Source organism: Electrophorus electricus, chromosome 5 (assembly GCF_013358815.1).
Source record: "Electrophorus electricus isolate fEleEle1 chromosome 5, fEleEle1.pri, whole genome shotgun sequence".
Taxonomy (NCBI): Eukaryota; Metazoa; Chordata; class Actinopteri; order Gymnotiformes; family Gymnotidae; genus Electrophorus; species Electrophorus electricus.
The window spans coordinates 9,326,396-9,341,733 of NC_049539.1; the positions used below are offsets into that span (position 1 = coordinate 9,326,396).

The 15,338-nt window shown below is 43.0% G+C and overlaps 1 protein-coding gene across 1 annotated transcript; it reads left to right on the forward strand.

The window, feature by feature from the left end:
* The first annotated feature begins 85 nt into the window (after positions 1-85).
* pan3 (poly(A) specific ribonuclease subunit PAN3) lies at positions 86-14,792 on the forward strand. The gene is made up of 18 exons (XM_027004406.2): positions 86-934; positions 2,289-2,410; positions 3,402-3,474; positions 3,573-3,643; positions 3,900-4,044; positions 4,358-4,587; positions 4,673-4,777; positions 5,925-5,982; positions 6,347-6,508; positions 6,710-6,826; positions 6,960-7,061; positions 8,920-9,085; positions 10,021-10,108; positions 10,254-10,393; positions 10,508-10,637; positions 11,095-11,159; positions 12,292-12,430; positions 12,572-14,792. The coding sequence occupies exons 1-18, from the start codon at positions 595-597 to the stop codon at positions 12,710-12,712; spliced, it is 2,394 nt and encodes a 797-aa protein (XP_026860207.1). The 5' UTR covers positions 86-594; the 3' UTR covers positions 12,713-14,792.
* The last annotated feature ends 546 nt before the right edge of the window (positions 14,793-15,338 follow it).

Below are 15,338 nucleotides of genomic sequence, written 5' to 3' on the forward strand. Positions count from 1 at the left end.
AGAGAGAGCGAGAGAGAGAGAGAGAGCGAGCGAGAGCTCATATCCCCAGCTTCTGCGTTTTGACGCTGGCTTTGCGCTTGCCACGGGTTGCTGATATACCTCTGTTATAAACCATTTGGAATTTCAGAGCCTCATATCTTGAACTTGCAAAGTGTATTTCACAAAACTTTGTATGTCAGATTTCGTACTGTATTTTTCAATAGGTTTGTGGAAAATCGCGTTGTTACTTTGACTTTCAACTGAAGGCTCTGTTCTCCAACAGCGCTAATTACAGTGTACCACTTCGTACCCACAATGCACAGCGACGCTAGTTAGCCTTAGCTGAACGGAGGAAGAGAATTGAAAACAACAACAGCGTGATCCAAGCTGAACAACGGGCAGGCTAACTGCAGGGGCTAGCTTTACATGCCCAGCGACAGTTGATATCAATTTAAAAAGCACAATGTCTGTCTGACGTATCTGTCTGGATGATACGACTGATTTTACGGCGAAGTTTCGTGCGAGACGCCGATTGTTTCATTGAATAAGGCGTTTCAGAACTTACCGACATCTCTCTATGTTTGAGTATCTTCCGGCGGCGGCGGCAGCGGTGCCATGAATAGTGGACTCCCAGCGTCAGCTGCTCCGCTTGGGGGTGTCGGAATACCTGGTGTCAAGGTGAAATTCTGCCGCTACTATGCGAAAGATAAGACTTGTTTTTATGGAGACGAGTGCCAGTTCCTGCACGAGGATCCGTCCGTGGCAAACCTGGCTCTGCACGGCGGCGGAGGCAGTCCCGTTCCTTTATCAATTGCTGGAGGTGCTGTGACGGCAGCAGGGTATCCACTCGGGGGAAACTCGGCGGCCTGTCCTAGCAGTGGTCCAGCTAATGTTCCCAAAAAAAGTGACTCCCTTGGGCCTGCAGGATCCCCTCTGGATGGGCAACTGCTAACCAGTAAGTTTGCAGGGTGCACGGATATGGAATGAGGCCTAAAAATGCAGCCGCCTCTAGTATGTTGAACTATTGAGCCCCAGAGGGGCTTTTTGTAGAAATCGAGGCCGAGGATTCAGCATGGCCTCTTTCCCACCAAAACAATACAAGGAAACCATCTCTCTTTGCTTCACAGTCAAAACAGTCAGGTGTCAGAAATACTAGTTAGAAGTGGCAAAGAGGAGGTCCTCGCTCGCCTGTTTGTGAATGCATTATTTACATTCATTCTTCTGTATGAAGCGGACCTGCCCGACCTGTCATTGTTTACAGCGAAATGCCAACTATTATAATTTTGTCATAGCTAGCTATCTTAGAAACCTGGCTAACTTACTATTAAACTGCTAGTTATGCGTTTGTTTTGGTTGGGTGCTAACAAGTCCGTTAGCTTTGTAGCTGGGTTACTTTTTACCGCTCAAGTGATCAAAGTGTTAACGTGCTGCGGAAGGTTTTTTGTTTTTTTTACGCGTGAGCTTGAGCGTTTGTAACAATGTATCTAGTTAGCAAAGCTAATTTTAAATATCTTGGTCGCTGTAATTTATTCAACAGCTATTGTTTTAAAAAATGGAAGTGCTATATGTTTTATTTTTTAAATGCATATTTTTTTTTCCTTCGGTATACGATCTGTGTCAGCATGTTTAAGGAATTACTACGAAATAGTACCCAGCGCGTCAAGCCATCTAGTGTTTACGTCTTCAAGTAGACGAGTGAGGCTGAGGTGCAGTTGGGCACTTTTACCATTGAGCGTTTGCTACTATGTGGGAACTTTTTGGTAAAAAATAAATAAATAAATAAATAAATAAAATTTTAATTTTACATTAGCGTGGAGAACCTGTACTGTTAAAATTATATTAAAATCTGTTTAAGCAACAGTTCTCACAGTCCGAAGCCATATTTGTATGTAGTGTTTAATAGCTTGTTTTAAAAGCTTGTTTTATAGTATACCAAGTTGCTTTATTGTAATTGCAGACTATGCGATGTTTTACTGTTAAAGCAGAATGTTGTGCAGTTCCCAGGTGCTGTTTTCTATTGATAACATGATGTGAAACATGATTTGAATGCTTAATGTTGTATATTTTTCATAAACACACTGAGCAACAGCAAAAGGAAGTTATAGCTACTTATTTAGTAAGTTAACGAAGGATATGCTGGTGGAATTATTTGCAGGTGGATTTACATTTAATTTAGCAACCAGGTCTCAGCCTGGAACAGTCACTTTATTTATCACCATTTTTGCTCCTTGGGAATGTGAAAAAACTATTGAATAAACAATTACTGATAAAAAAAAAAAACACGAGCTGAAGTTTGTGTCTCATTTCAGTCCCTGGGATGGAGAGTGGAGCTCTCAGTGATGCCAGTCTGACCAACTCCTATTTCAGCAGTAGCTTTATTGGGGTCAATGGATTTGGGAGCCCAGCAGAGTCTAAGTATTCAATGATGCAGGTATGTATGAAGTGTAATTTGCCTGTTGTGTACATCTTTCCCAGGGGATTTGTGCACATGGCTGTCTTACTATCCACATTCTGTATTTTTGTTTCTTAGCTTACTGCATTTTCTAAGGATTTTGAGTGCATGGGGACCTTATTGTACCGAAATAGAAACATGGAAAATGTGTTTGAGAAATAATTATGTACAGTGCTGTAAATTCATCACATGCATCACATATATTAGACTGTCTTTAAAGTGTCTCTTTAAAGTATTGTCTTGACAGAATACATGAAGGTTTAGATTCTTGATGGACAGTTTCTGTATGGTCTTTGTGATAGCACTGCTGCAGAAATAAAGTAAATCTGAAAGTAATCTAAAAAATTGTGGATGAAGTATTTTTTGAGGTTTTACACTGGAGTAATCCTTAAAGACCAAATGTTCTTTCATGGCTCAGGTGATCTCTGTTTTAATGACAAACGTGTTCTTCAGAGAGACTCAGGGTGTATGTGTTGCACTTTGCCATCTTGTATCAGTTCATTCTGATACTAATGTCTAATTTACTCATAATGCAAGGTGTTTTCTTGACTAATGAGCTAGGACCATATTCTTTCCCTGTTTCTTGTGTGACAGCTGATTTGATCAGAAACTCCTAATATGAGAGTCTTCATGTCACTTTTTTTCAAAAATCTCCAAATGGGAAAAGTAAAAACATGAAGAATAAAAAGTTCTGTCATTTTGTTTTAGGAAACAAAATTTGTGATAACACAAATTTTTGTTTTAGGGATTGTAAAGATTGTGTATAAAGAATTAAATGTATAATTAGGGGTAAGTAAATTACATATCTAATCAAGTGGCTTTACAGTTTCCTGACTGTTGCTTTAAGCAGGCTTATTGTAGTAATTACCAGCTGTACAGTAATTACAGCTGACACGCTGTTGCTACAAGTGTGAAATTTGTGTGAATGTGAAATGCTGGGATGCTTTTTAAATTGCATGTGTGTTTTCAGAGGATAACCAGCAGCAGCAGTTCCCCAAGCCTCCTGAATGACGGTGCCAAGAGTTTCAGCCACAGCGCTCATGGTGGGCCGCAATCTGCTGTTTGCTGTTGGAATAAAATGCTGTTTATTGTCTTAAAGACTGCCCCTCACCACTCACACCACACCCCCCCACCCCAACAGATCCAGTGAATTCCCCCACTTCCTCCCTGTTTAGCGACTTTGGTGCTTTGAGCATATCGCAGAGGAGGAAGGTGAGTGTCTGAAGCTTACCTTGGTATTGCATATAGTGGGCATCTCATAGGAAGTGTTAGAACACTATTTTAACCTTTGGTGTTTCTTTGTGAGGGGACATTTCTTTTACTGCAGGGTTACTTAATTGTCTCACTGGCACTGGAATCTCAAGCTTTATATTTAAGCTCTGTATTCCATGCATTGTGGTTCAGCAACTTTCTCAGTGAAGTTCTGCTCCATCGGGTGAAAGCATGACTGGGCTCTGTGTCTGAGTAGGCTCCTAATCCAGCAGCCACCGAGTTCATCCCTAAAGGAGCTCCGCGCATGGCCACCCTGTCCCAGGCGGCCGTGCAGACATTTCCCTCGACCCTCTTGACCCACCCGAGCCTGGGCAGCTCAACCTCAGCAGCCCTTGCACCTGGTGAGTGAGTCACCCTCTCCAGCACCAACTTTACCTGTGCTTCTGAGTAACACACACACACACACACACACACACACACACACACACACACACACACACACACACTCCCTCCTTCCCTCCCACTGTCTCTCACTCTCCCTCCCTCTCCCTTCCATCCATCTCACTCTATCTCTTGTTCTCTGTCCTTCCCTCCCACTCTCTCGCTCTCCCTCCCTCTTACTGTCCCTCCCTCCTTCTCTTCCCCTTCTTCTGGAGCGACTCAAAGCAGCTGGGTGTGCAGAGAGCCATGTGTAATCATAGATCTCTTCTACAGGTATGTCACTGTCTGCAGGCTCATCTCCTCTCCATTCCCCCAAAATCACCCCCCACACTTCCCCTGCTCCGCGGCGCCGCAGCCACACCCCTAACCCCAACATGGCCAATTACATGGTGCCCACCACTGCGTCTGACCAAGGGGGTGGCGCCCACGTGATCCAGAAGGAGACTGTGGGTGGGACCACCTACTTCTACACTGATAACACCCCTGCTCCCATGGCTGGAATGGTACAGTCGTTGTTCCTCAGAAGCTTTCACTCTCTGGCAATGTTGGTGTAATTATGTTGACCTGGCCTACTTGTCACCCTTTCAGGTGTTTCCCAATTACCATATCTACCCGCAAACAGCACCTCATGTGGCATACATGCAGCCCAAAGCCAATGCTCCATCCTTTTTTATGGCCGAGGAGCTCCGACAGGTATTCGCTTACCTTTTTTTGTTCCATTAGTTCAAGTGGTCCTACCCTTTGATGATCTAGGCTACATATTTATACTGATGAGACATATCTACAGTTATTTACAAGGACTATACCATACAGTACAATAAAATTCTATGTTCAATAAGCGATACACTCAAAAAAAGTCAGTTATACAGATTCAGAGCCATTAAAAGCAAGAGAACAAAACAGCATCTTTAATCATTTTTTAAGAACGTGAATTGAGTCATTGTCTGATTTCAGTAGGGAGTTGAAGTGTCTGATCAGTATGGAGATTATTCCACAATTTTGGGGAATAAGCTGCAAAGGCCCAGTCCGTCTTTGATTTTAATTTAGTTTGGGAGACAGCTAATAACCCCTTATTTGGAAGGAAGCCAGAGGAGGATGCCCCCGCCTTGAGTCTTGGTTCCTCTCAAGGTTTCTTCCTCATGCTCTAGGGAGTTTTTCCTCGCCACTGTGACCCTGGCTTGGTCACAGGGTCTTGGACTTGGACATTTGTAAAGCTGCTTTGTGACATCTGTTATAAAAAGTGCTATAAATTTTGATTGATTGACATAAGAGCTCAGTAATGTATGCTGGAGCCACATTTTGGAAAGCTTGATAAGTAAGCACTAAAATCTTAGTCAATTCAGTATCTTACAGTTAACCAGTGGAGAGAGGCCAATACTGATGTAATGTGCTCCGTGTGCGTTGTCCTGAGAAAAGTGCTATTTAAATTAACATTTACTTACTAATAGTGTATATGTATGTAAAATTGAGAGCAGCTTTTTAAAGACATTTTTTCAGAGCCTAAACAAAAAGACTTTGAATTGCTTGCATTTTAAAATACACCAGATCCCAAATTCTGGCAGAAAATAGAACATGACTTTCATTGTAGTACTAGTGGACTAATATGTTCTACATAGACGACTCAAAAAAACAGTCAAAACATGAAGGTTATGGCGGTCACTTGTGATCCAATATCTGCACACAGTTTAGTACTCACAAGGCTTTTGTAGTCTTGCAGGTTTTACCCAGCATCTAGGCTATCTTTTGGAGGTGCGTGCATTCTTACTTTTTTCCCAGTCAAGCGTAATTCCTGCTGTTACTACCCCCCCCCCTCCCCCCCCCCCCCCCCCCCCCCCCCCAGGAGTTGATTAACAGGCATTTGATAACAATGGCCCAGATCGATCAGAGTGAAAACCCAGGTGAGTTCCTTGCAACTACACATTGGTGGTACTGCTTGTCTTCTGCATGCTTTGCTTTCTTCATTCTTGATTTAATAATGAATTATGACTGAGCTGTGGTCTACATGAAGCCACATGCTGTCTCTGGCCTGCAGCAATGTTTTTGTTATAGTTAGGATGCTTCCTAACAACTGTTTTTTACTTTTCTTTTGCTCTTCCATTCAACTTCTAGGTATCATGCATTACATTTTATGATTGCCTTTTTCTTAATCTTTAACAGATGTGTGTGTGTGTGTGTGTGTGTGTGTGAGTACACATGCATGCATGCATGCATGCATGGGTGGGTGGGTGGGTGGGTGTAAAATCTTGTTCGATGTCTTTATAGGAGTTCCATCCGAGGTAGACAGCTACCATAGCCTCTTTCCCCTGGAGCCCCTCCCACCTCCCAACCGCCTACAGAAAAGCAGCAACTTCAGTTATGTCACTTCCTGTTACAAGGCAGTCAACAGCAAAGATGATCTGCCTTACTGTCTCAGGAGGATACATGGTGAGATATCCAGTCTATGCAACAAGCTACACAGAATCATCCCAAGGCGAGACTTCCCAAACATATAATAAATCAACGGATTTTCCTTAAATTCATTAGCGTGAAAGTTGACCGCGTGCTGTCATGCACGTTCGTGTCCGTAACATGCTTACACCTTTAACTCTTGTACTCAGTGCTCCCCTTCCGGACATGTGCTTGTAGGCTTCAGGTTGGTAAACACCAAGTGCATGATGCTGGTGGACATGTGGAAGAAGATCCAGCACTCCAATGCCGTCACCCTCCGAGAGGTCTTTACCACCAAGGCTTTTAGCGATCACTGTAAGCACATATGCATGCTTTGGTTTGTGTGCGCGTGTGTGTGCGAGTGATGTAACAGCACCAAGTACTTCTGAATGGGAGTTGATGGAATTGAATGGGTGAGTTGCTGAGCGATTGTTTGTCTCTTCTTTAGCACTGGTGTTCTCATACGACTTCCACGCCGGGGCAGAGACCCTGTACAGCAGGCACTTCAATGACCCAACAGCCGACTCCTTCTTCACCAAGCGGAAGTGGGGTGAGTTGCCCTTTTCCTGTCCTGGCCGGTCTACGATGCTTCACAGAGCTTGTTTATTAAAGCACTTAGCACGTGATCTCTAATGCAATGAGAACTTTACGCATTAATTTGCTGTGTTGAGCTCATTCACAAACCAGTACAGGCACTGTTTTTCTGTTATTAAAAATGCTGTCAAATATTATCAGAAGGCCTGTTTTATTGAGTGTGCAGAGTGAAATCAATTTGAAGGATTGTAGGGTTTTGGTTTTACTGATGTGTAAGAGTAAGATACTCATGCCCTGCTTCTGTCAGAGGAGGCTTGTATGTTTTGGAGGAGATGGGCAGATGTCTTCTACGTGTATGCGTGTGCATGCGTGTGTGTGTGTGTGTGCATATGTGGGAATGTGGAAATGGTGGTGGAAACCGCTCCTGCACCAGGTGGGTCTGCTACCTGCTGTAGTAGGTGTAGTGAGGGTGGGGGCAGTGACGTCTCAGTGCTGCAGTCGAACTTGCAGTTACTGCATTCCACCATCCTCTGCCTCCTGTTTGTACTGTGACTACGGACTAGTCAGACTGGTAACTCGGCAAATGTTCAAATTGGCCAACTACACAAGATGAGGGCAAAGTGTGAAAATCTTCAGTGTTGAAGCTTAATAATGTGTTAATAATAGTAATACTGGCCACATCAACAATAAATAATACATTGTAGCAGTAGTAGTAATAATAAAATAAATAATAGTAGTATATAGTACTAATAGTAATATTGTAGTCATGATAAAATAATAATAGTAATGATGATATTTATTAACACAAAAGCTAAGCAGCGCTAATAACATGGAACATACAAAATATGCATTTCAAAGCTTTATTAAAAAATAATTAAGCTTTATGAGATTTTAGATTTACTTCCATTAAACCAAAACAGGAAATGAAAATCGAATTGAGAGAGTTACCACTGAAGTGGGCTCTATAACTTCAGCACCTCCAAAAATGTCCACTTTGGATTCATTATGTTTTATATGATAACATGAAATGAAAAAAGAGAGTGCAGTGGTGAGAAGCCAAATTGGCCAGTAAGACAGCTTGGCAGTGCAGTAAGTTTAGTTAGCAGGCTAACGTTAGCTATGTTAATTAGCTAGTTACGTATGAGTTCTACGTAAAGGCAACTTTGCCTTGCATTACCCCCAGTTGTAGAACGTAAAACATTGAAGTTCCGTTGATATAATAGACATAAGATGAGACGGAAATGTTTCAGTTTGTTATTTACTTTGAAACTTGGTCAAAATTGTAATGGTACTTATTAGTTAATTATTCATTAATTACTTATTCATTAACCTTTTGTTTGTACCATTGTGGTTTTAGTAATTTCTCATTAAGGGTTTACATTTTCAATTATGTAAAATGTTCTGCTTTTTTCATAATTTTTTTTCATTGAAATTTTAAACTCTGGAAAGCTTGTAAATCTGTCACTTTTGATTCTGTGGTCAAGATTAAGTTCAGCATTGTTTGTTAAAGCATTGTTTGTTAGACTCTTCTGCGCTCTAATCATTTAGGCTACTACACGGTTTTGTTTATATCAAAATACAAATGATACCAATTTTAAAGTAAGACATTGTAAAGTATCCTATCCTTTCAAAGTTGTCCGTATATTTCTTTTGTTACACACTTAATGATAAAAGGTTATGTTTTCCACTTCCATACCACAGTTAATGTTTTTTACAAATAGTGGCAAAAAAAGCAAACCTGAAAACCTAACAAAAAATTCCCAATGTGGGTCGCAGAGATTATGGCAAAAAAAGAGCCCCGTTCCTCCCCCTGCTGTGCTTTAGCGACTCTGACTGGGCATGTGTTTGCTATTCTGTGTGTTGTGTTGTGGCAGGCCAACACGAGCCACCCCCTCCTAGGCAGCATGCGGGCCTGCTGCCCGAGTCTCTGATCTGGGCCTACATCGTGCAGCTGAGCTCAGCCCTACGGACCATCCACACAGCCGGCTTAGCCTGCAGAGTCATGGACCCCAGCAAGATCCTCATCACTGGAAAAACCCGGTTAGACACAGATAGAGACAAGCGCACACGCACGAGCGCGCACACTTAAGTAGTGACCACCGGAATCCACATTCAACCCTGCAGTTTGCTATTGGGCATTTTAAGTAGCCGATGTAGTTTAACAAGGAATAGTACTTCTACAAAGAGCATTTTTTAAAACTGCAATCATGAACTCGAGTTAGAAATCAAGAGGCCCCGTTTTCTGTCTCATGTGGCCCAGTTGGACGGAGCACCTGGCACTTTGCTCATGTACAGAGCACGAGACTCTCTTCACCCTGCTCAACTTCAGTGCTGTAAAGCTGTAGCAAAGGATATCCAGTGGTCTCGCACTGTTACATGGTAGTCCTGGTTTGTGGTTTGCACCTAATGATCCATGCATGTATGTGCGCACCCCAACACACCATCAAAACACATTTCACACAAGCACATACCAGAAAGGCCTTGATTAGGCTAAAGATGACTTTACTTTTGTTGGCTGCAAATTAACCGTAAATGCAGAAGTCTTATTTTGGTCTAGTGTTCTGTTCCTTAAAACAAAAGCATGCTCAAGATGATAGCAAAGTTTGTGTAGCACAATAATAACTGTAGTGTTATGTGGCCTGAGCTGCTGGCGCATGTATGCAGGGCTGGCGGAGCCTCTTAAAAACTTTGTGAATTCAAGAAGAAAAATGGATTAAACATAAATTAAAGCCTTTTAAAGGGTTCTTGAAAGTAACTAGCTCAGTATATTTTCCTAGTGGAAAACACCAAGTGGTTATCCCCCACTGGCTGCCTTTCCCCTCCATGAGAATGTCATATACTACATCCATGGCCTAGGATGGCACATGACACAGCTGAGGTTTGGGCCTCACACTCAGAACTAAGCAGCGCATTTACCATGAACATTGTAGCCGCGTGAAGTTCAATGGCCGTTCTTTTTTTTTTTTACTTCCTAGGTTACGGGTGAACTGTGTGGGAGTGTATGATGTCTTAACCTTTGACAACAGTCAGACCAACCACTTGGCACTCATGCCCCAGTACCAGGTAAAAGCCTGTATGTAAAACTAGTGTACACGCAGTGCTGCTGCTGCATAGATGGGTGGCACTGTAGAATTCATGGGCCATGTTCAACCTCCCTGGTAACTGTGCCTGTTCTCCCCGTCTCTCTTTCCTTGTCTTCCTCTCCAAGCAAGCAGATCTGATCTCCCTGGGGAAGGTGGTGTTGGCCCTGGCTTGCAACTCTCTGGCTGGCATTCAGAGAGAGAACTTGCAAAAAGCCATGGAACTGGTGTCTATCAATTACTCATCTGACCTTAAGAACCTCATCCTGTATGAAACATCCTACACCACCCACCCACTTTCTAACAAATATATACATGCAGTGACCCCCCCCCTTTTGTTTTATTCTCTTTTGTATTTTGGGTTGCTCTTTTGTGCTTGTAGGTACTTGCTGACCGAACAGAGTCGTCTGCGCAGTGTCAATGACATCATGCCCATGATTGGCGCCAGGTTCTACACTCAACTGGATGCCTCGCAGATGAGAAATGATGTCATTGAGGAAGATCTGGCCAAGGTATACACTCGCACCCCTACAGACGTCGCCACACTGCTTGTGGCAGGGTTTGTTTACCCATTTGAGGGGAAGGTGTCATGTGCTGATGTTTTATTTCTGAGAAAGTGTAAAGCTGCTGTCACCATGTACACTACTGTGAAATGTGTTAAGAGCGTTGACGGTGGTGTGACAACACCCATCCCGCCAAACAAACAACACACAACAAAGCAAACTTTGTTGAGACCTAAAGTTTGCAGGGTTTGGTTCAGTCTAGTTTAGTTGGACTGTGTTTGTGTGTGTGGGGGGGGGGTGGTGGAAATGTACGTGCACTTGCATGAACACACACAATCAAGTGAACATCCATTTCTGCATGCACACACAAGTTAATTTTTGTTTTTGTGCAAAGGTCACAGAGATGTAAAACGTGTGCGTGTGCGTGCGTAAGTAAAAGCCTCTTTCTGTTCTCTACCCTTTGCAGGAGGTGCAGAATGGCCGCCTGTTCCGTCTGCTGGCCAAACTGGGAACCATCAACGAGAGACCAGAGTAAGTCCTGCATGAAGACGCCGAAGATATGGCCAATGCTAGCAATACACACGCGACCTCTGATTAAGGACAGCACGAACGATGACCTGAGTTTGGAGTTCTTCAAATAAAGTCTGCTCATAGCCCAGTCTCTATACGTATCTGTGTTTAAACACTAATTTAGATTAGGTTTCAGCTTCCTCTTACAATATGTTTAAATAGCTTATCACTCTTTTTATCAGTACTGCATGCTCAGTTCTTTCTTGTAGTCTTTTAGGGTTGTTTATTTCTTTTTCTCTTCTTTTTGCCGCAGACCTGCAGCTTAGCTGGCAGGCATGCCTAACACATTCTGTTGTGTGTGCTTCATGCAAACTGGATAAAGTGTGTAGAACATTTTTATTTTTTACCTTTGCTGACCTTATGTGTGTCTGACTGATTAGCTGATTTAGTTAGCTGTTAAATCTTTTGTAAAAACTCTTAACACTATCTTTTTTCTTTCACTGCATATTATGAAACTTTATTTTCTGTGAATGGTGTTCTCAAACTAAAATCTTTTGGTGGGGTCATAACTGTCAGTTGCTGTAATATTAATACGAGCTAAAGGGATTAGCGTTCATAACTCACTAGCATCTTTAGTCAAGTGTGCTTGGTACAGAAATACAGCCTCTTTTCCACCATAGAGCTGAATGCCCTACGGTAACCGTTCCAGTCGCGTTTCCACACAAACATGGTTTGGCACGGAATGCTTTCCAAACATGCTGGGTTTCTCAGCACGGTTAACTAGCCACTCAGAAGCGTTCAGGCGGGCTGCTTTTAATACCACAGGGATTCCCTGATTAGTTCTACATGAAGTGACCAGTTGCTCTAACTGTCTCGATTATGATGGGAATCCATTGCCACCAAAAAGACTTCCTGGCCCCGATTTCCAAAACATCACTCCCGATCACAGTACATTACACACCCAAACCCCTCCGTGGGGTAAACGGAAACAGGTGGTTCTTGTTGCTGGGTCTTTTGTTTGTTTTTGTCAGTGTTTTGATTTATATTTGAGAGATATTTAGCCCTTTTTTAAAACCTTTTTAAAAACCCTTGTTTACAGATATAGCTAAGCTTCAGGCCTTTAGGCCTTCAGACAGTTGCTGTCTTTTTGCAGATTTCAGAAGGACCCCACATGGTCCGAGACGGGGGATCGCTACTTGCTCAAACTCTTCCGGGATCACCTGTTCCACCAGGTCACTGAGGCTGGCATGCCCTGGATCGACTTGAGCCACATTGTGTCTTGTCTCAACAAGGTAGCCATCTTTTGTGCACTTTGTGGTGTGAGCTTAGCCTAACTCGCTCCCGGATGTTTGTATTTATTTATTTTTTTACGCATACATTAAGTTCTCTCTCACTACAACTGTGTTGTGCATCACGCCTCCTCTCTGTCTCAGCTGGACGCAGGTGTGCCGGAGAAAATCAGTCTTGTGTCACGGGACGAGAAGAGTGTGCTGGTGGTGACCTACTCCGACCTGAAACGCTGCTTCGACAGCACCTTCCAGGAACTTCTGGCTGCCGCCAACAGCCCCCTGTAGCGCCCCCCCACAGGCAAGGGGTGGGACTGCCTGAACCGGAGCACATTGCACTACAGTGACGGACGATGGGCGCAGAACGATGATCTCACGGCCAGGGCGGAGCCAGCTGGTTATTCACCTCCAGTCAGATACACTGTCCTGTCCAGAAAGGAAGTTTTTTTTTCTAAAGCATATTTTTTTAGTTTTCATAACCCCACAGCTATGGAATTATGGACATGTTGACAGCTGTGATGAATTTTTTTAGACTTGGGGAACAAAGATAATGATGAAAAGAAAAAATATAGACACTTTCTTGCTTTTATTTTTATTTTCTTGGTTTTTATTTTTTTCTGTGGAGGATGCACTAAAAATTTTAAGTTTTTCTTTTTTAAAAAAAGTGAACGTGTGTGGTTTCCACAGGGTGTACTGAGACCTCACACAAAAAGGGCGGGGACTAGACCGCCCAAAAAAAAAAACAAACCCCCCCCCCCCCCCACATTTTGGGGGGGGGGGGGTGTGCTTTTCAACAGTCTCCTCCCCTTACATCTGTTTAGGCACTGCGAGCCAGGACAGACCACTTGCCATTACGTGCAGAACCCAGACCACTTTTTGCCCTCATTCTCACATTGATGGAACAGACCACTGAGTTTCTCTGGGTGAGGGGTGGGCAAATTGCTGTTGAGACTTGACCACTGATCGACTGAGCGTGTGGCATATGGTGCTGTTTATTCCCCACCCCCACCCCTGCAAGCAAGGCTTGCCCCAAAGGCTAGTGGGATTGAGAGGAGGTTGCATGGCTAATTGGCTGGGTGCCATGGCCATGTTACTTTGGTGGCACTGACAAATGGGTGAGCTCTCCCATTGCTGTGTAAGACTTTATTACTGCAGTTATGCAACCTCCAATTTTTTTTAGTTTTCATGGATGCTTTTGCAATGTGACACGGAAATCAAAATTGGCAAGAATGGATTTTTTTTGTCTTTTAATCAGGCTTTCTAGGTCTGGAAAGGAACCAAAGAACTGGACCATGTTAGGAAGGGAACCAGTTCTGCCTCATTGTGGAATGTCCCCTCTCTCTGACCATGCCCCCCTCCCCTCCAGCCCACTGGTGCAGACTTTATGCCCATAATCTTGCTTTCACTCTTTCACGACCCAGCCTTCAGCCTGCCTCCAACCCCCTGGTCCATGTAGTCCGTCATTGTCTCTAGACTGTTGATGTACTGGACTTGGTCAATTAATTAAGCTCTTATGTCACTGTGGGTTTGCTGGTTCTCGTTCTTACTGAGCTGTTGTGCAGTGATGCATGATAGGATGTTAGAAACTCACTTTCACCTCACTGAAGTAAAAAAATTCTGTGGACCAATCCCAGCAGGAGTTCCTAGGAGGGAGGGCAGAAGGGGCAGGGCTAGTTGGGGTCGTGTTTGATTTAGCCTTTGTTTCTTTGACCTACAGATCATGTGATGGCAACGTGCTGGAAAATACAGAGCAGACAGAACTCAACCTCTAACCCAGGTAAAGGTGGGGGCGGGGTGGTGGTGTGTGTTTGCACTTGGAGCAGTTTGGAATTCTCTCAGGATGACTCCCGAATAAGCCAATGATTGAATGTGTTTGACCTGTCATTGGTGACCCTTTCCAATCAATGAGTTGAGCTGCAGGGGAACGGGTGGGATGAGTTGCAGGTTTGACAGAGCCACACTGGACAGAGAGGGGGTCAGGGTGGAGCCTGTTATACTGAACTATAGTGAGGATGCTGTGGTAGAATCGTGTACTCTTTGGTTTCTCCTGTTTTTAGTGGTAAAAACAGTCAGTGAACTTGGTGAATCTGGTGCCAAGCCTCTCCCTTCCTCTGAATACCCTTACAACGTTCCAGTGTACCCAGCCAATTCAGCTGATTTTCATATCATGACCCCCGCACCCTAAAAATCACACTCCTGTAAAACAAAAAGAATTTTGCTTACCCACACACACACACCAACACAACACACTTAAACACACATGCACATACTCACAATCTTAGTACGTTTTATGCCCTTATGTTCATTGTCTCACATTTTGCAATATTTGTGTGTACAACAGTATTTTAATAAAGAATACAAAACATTACAAGTCTTTCAGTGTATTTCTTGGAAGTGCAGTGTCTATATTTGGATATAGTTTATAGTTTTGCAAACGTAATTGCAAATGCAATTGTATTATTCTGGCGTAGATGCGATCTGCAAATTTGAATTAAACCAACAATAAATGCGGTATGTATAAACACGTAGCAATACAGAAGATGTACTTATTACCCGAGATGCTTTATTTACCACTCTGTTACAAATAATAGAGAATTACTTTTGATAAATGTCTTTTTATAGAGGCTTATACTGTAACACTTTTAGTCCCCAAAGGGAAATTTAGAGATCTTAAGTGTGTATCAATAAATGTATTTACATCTTTAACTGCCAAAATCAATAATGTGATTTACACTCTTAGCTAGACTTATGACTTCAATAAACATACACCTGCACTATTGCTTAAGGTACTTTAGTATAAATAAATACAGTCTATTGTAGACTTCCAGCATATGGTTATGCAACACAAATGTGCAACAATAGTGGTGCTCTACAGTTCAGTGTTATAAACCTTACCTACAAAAGGTTAGGATTC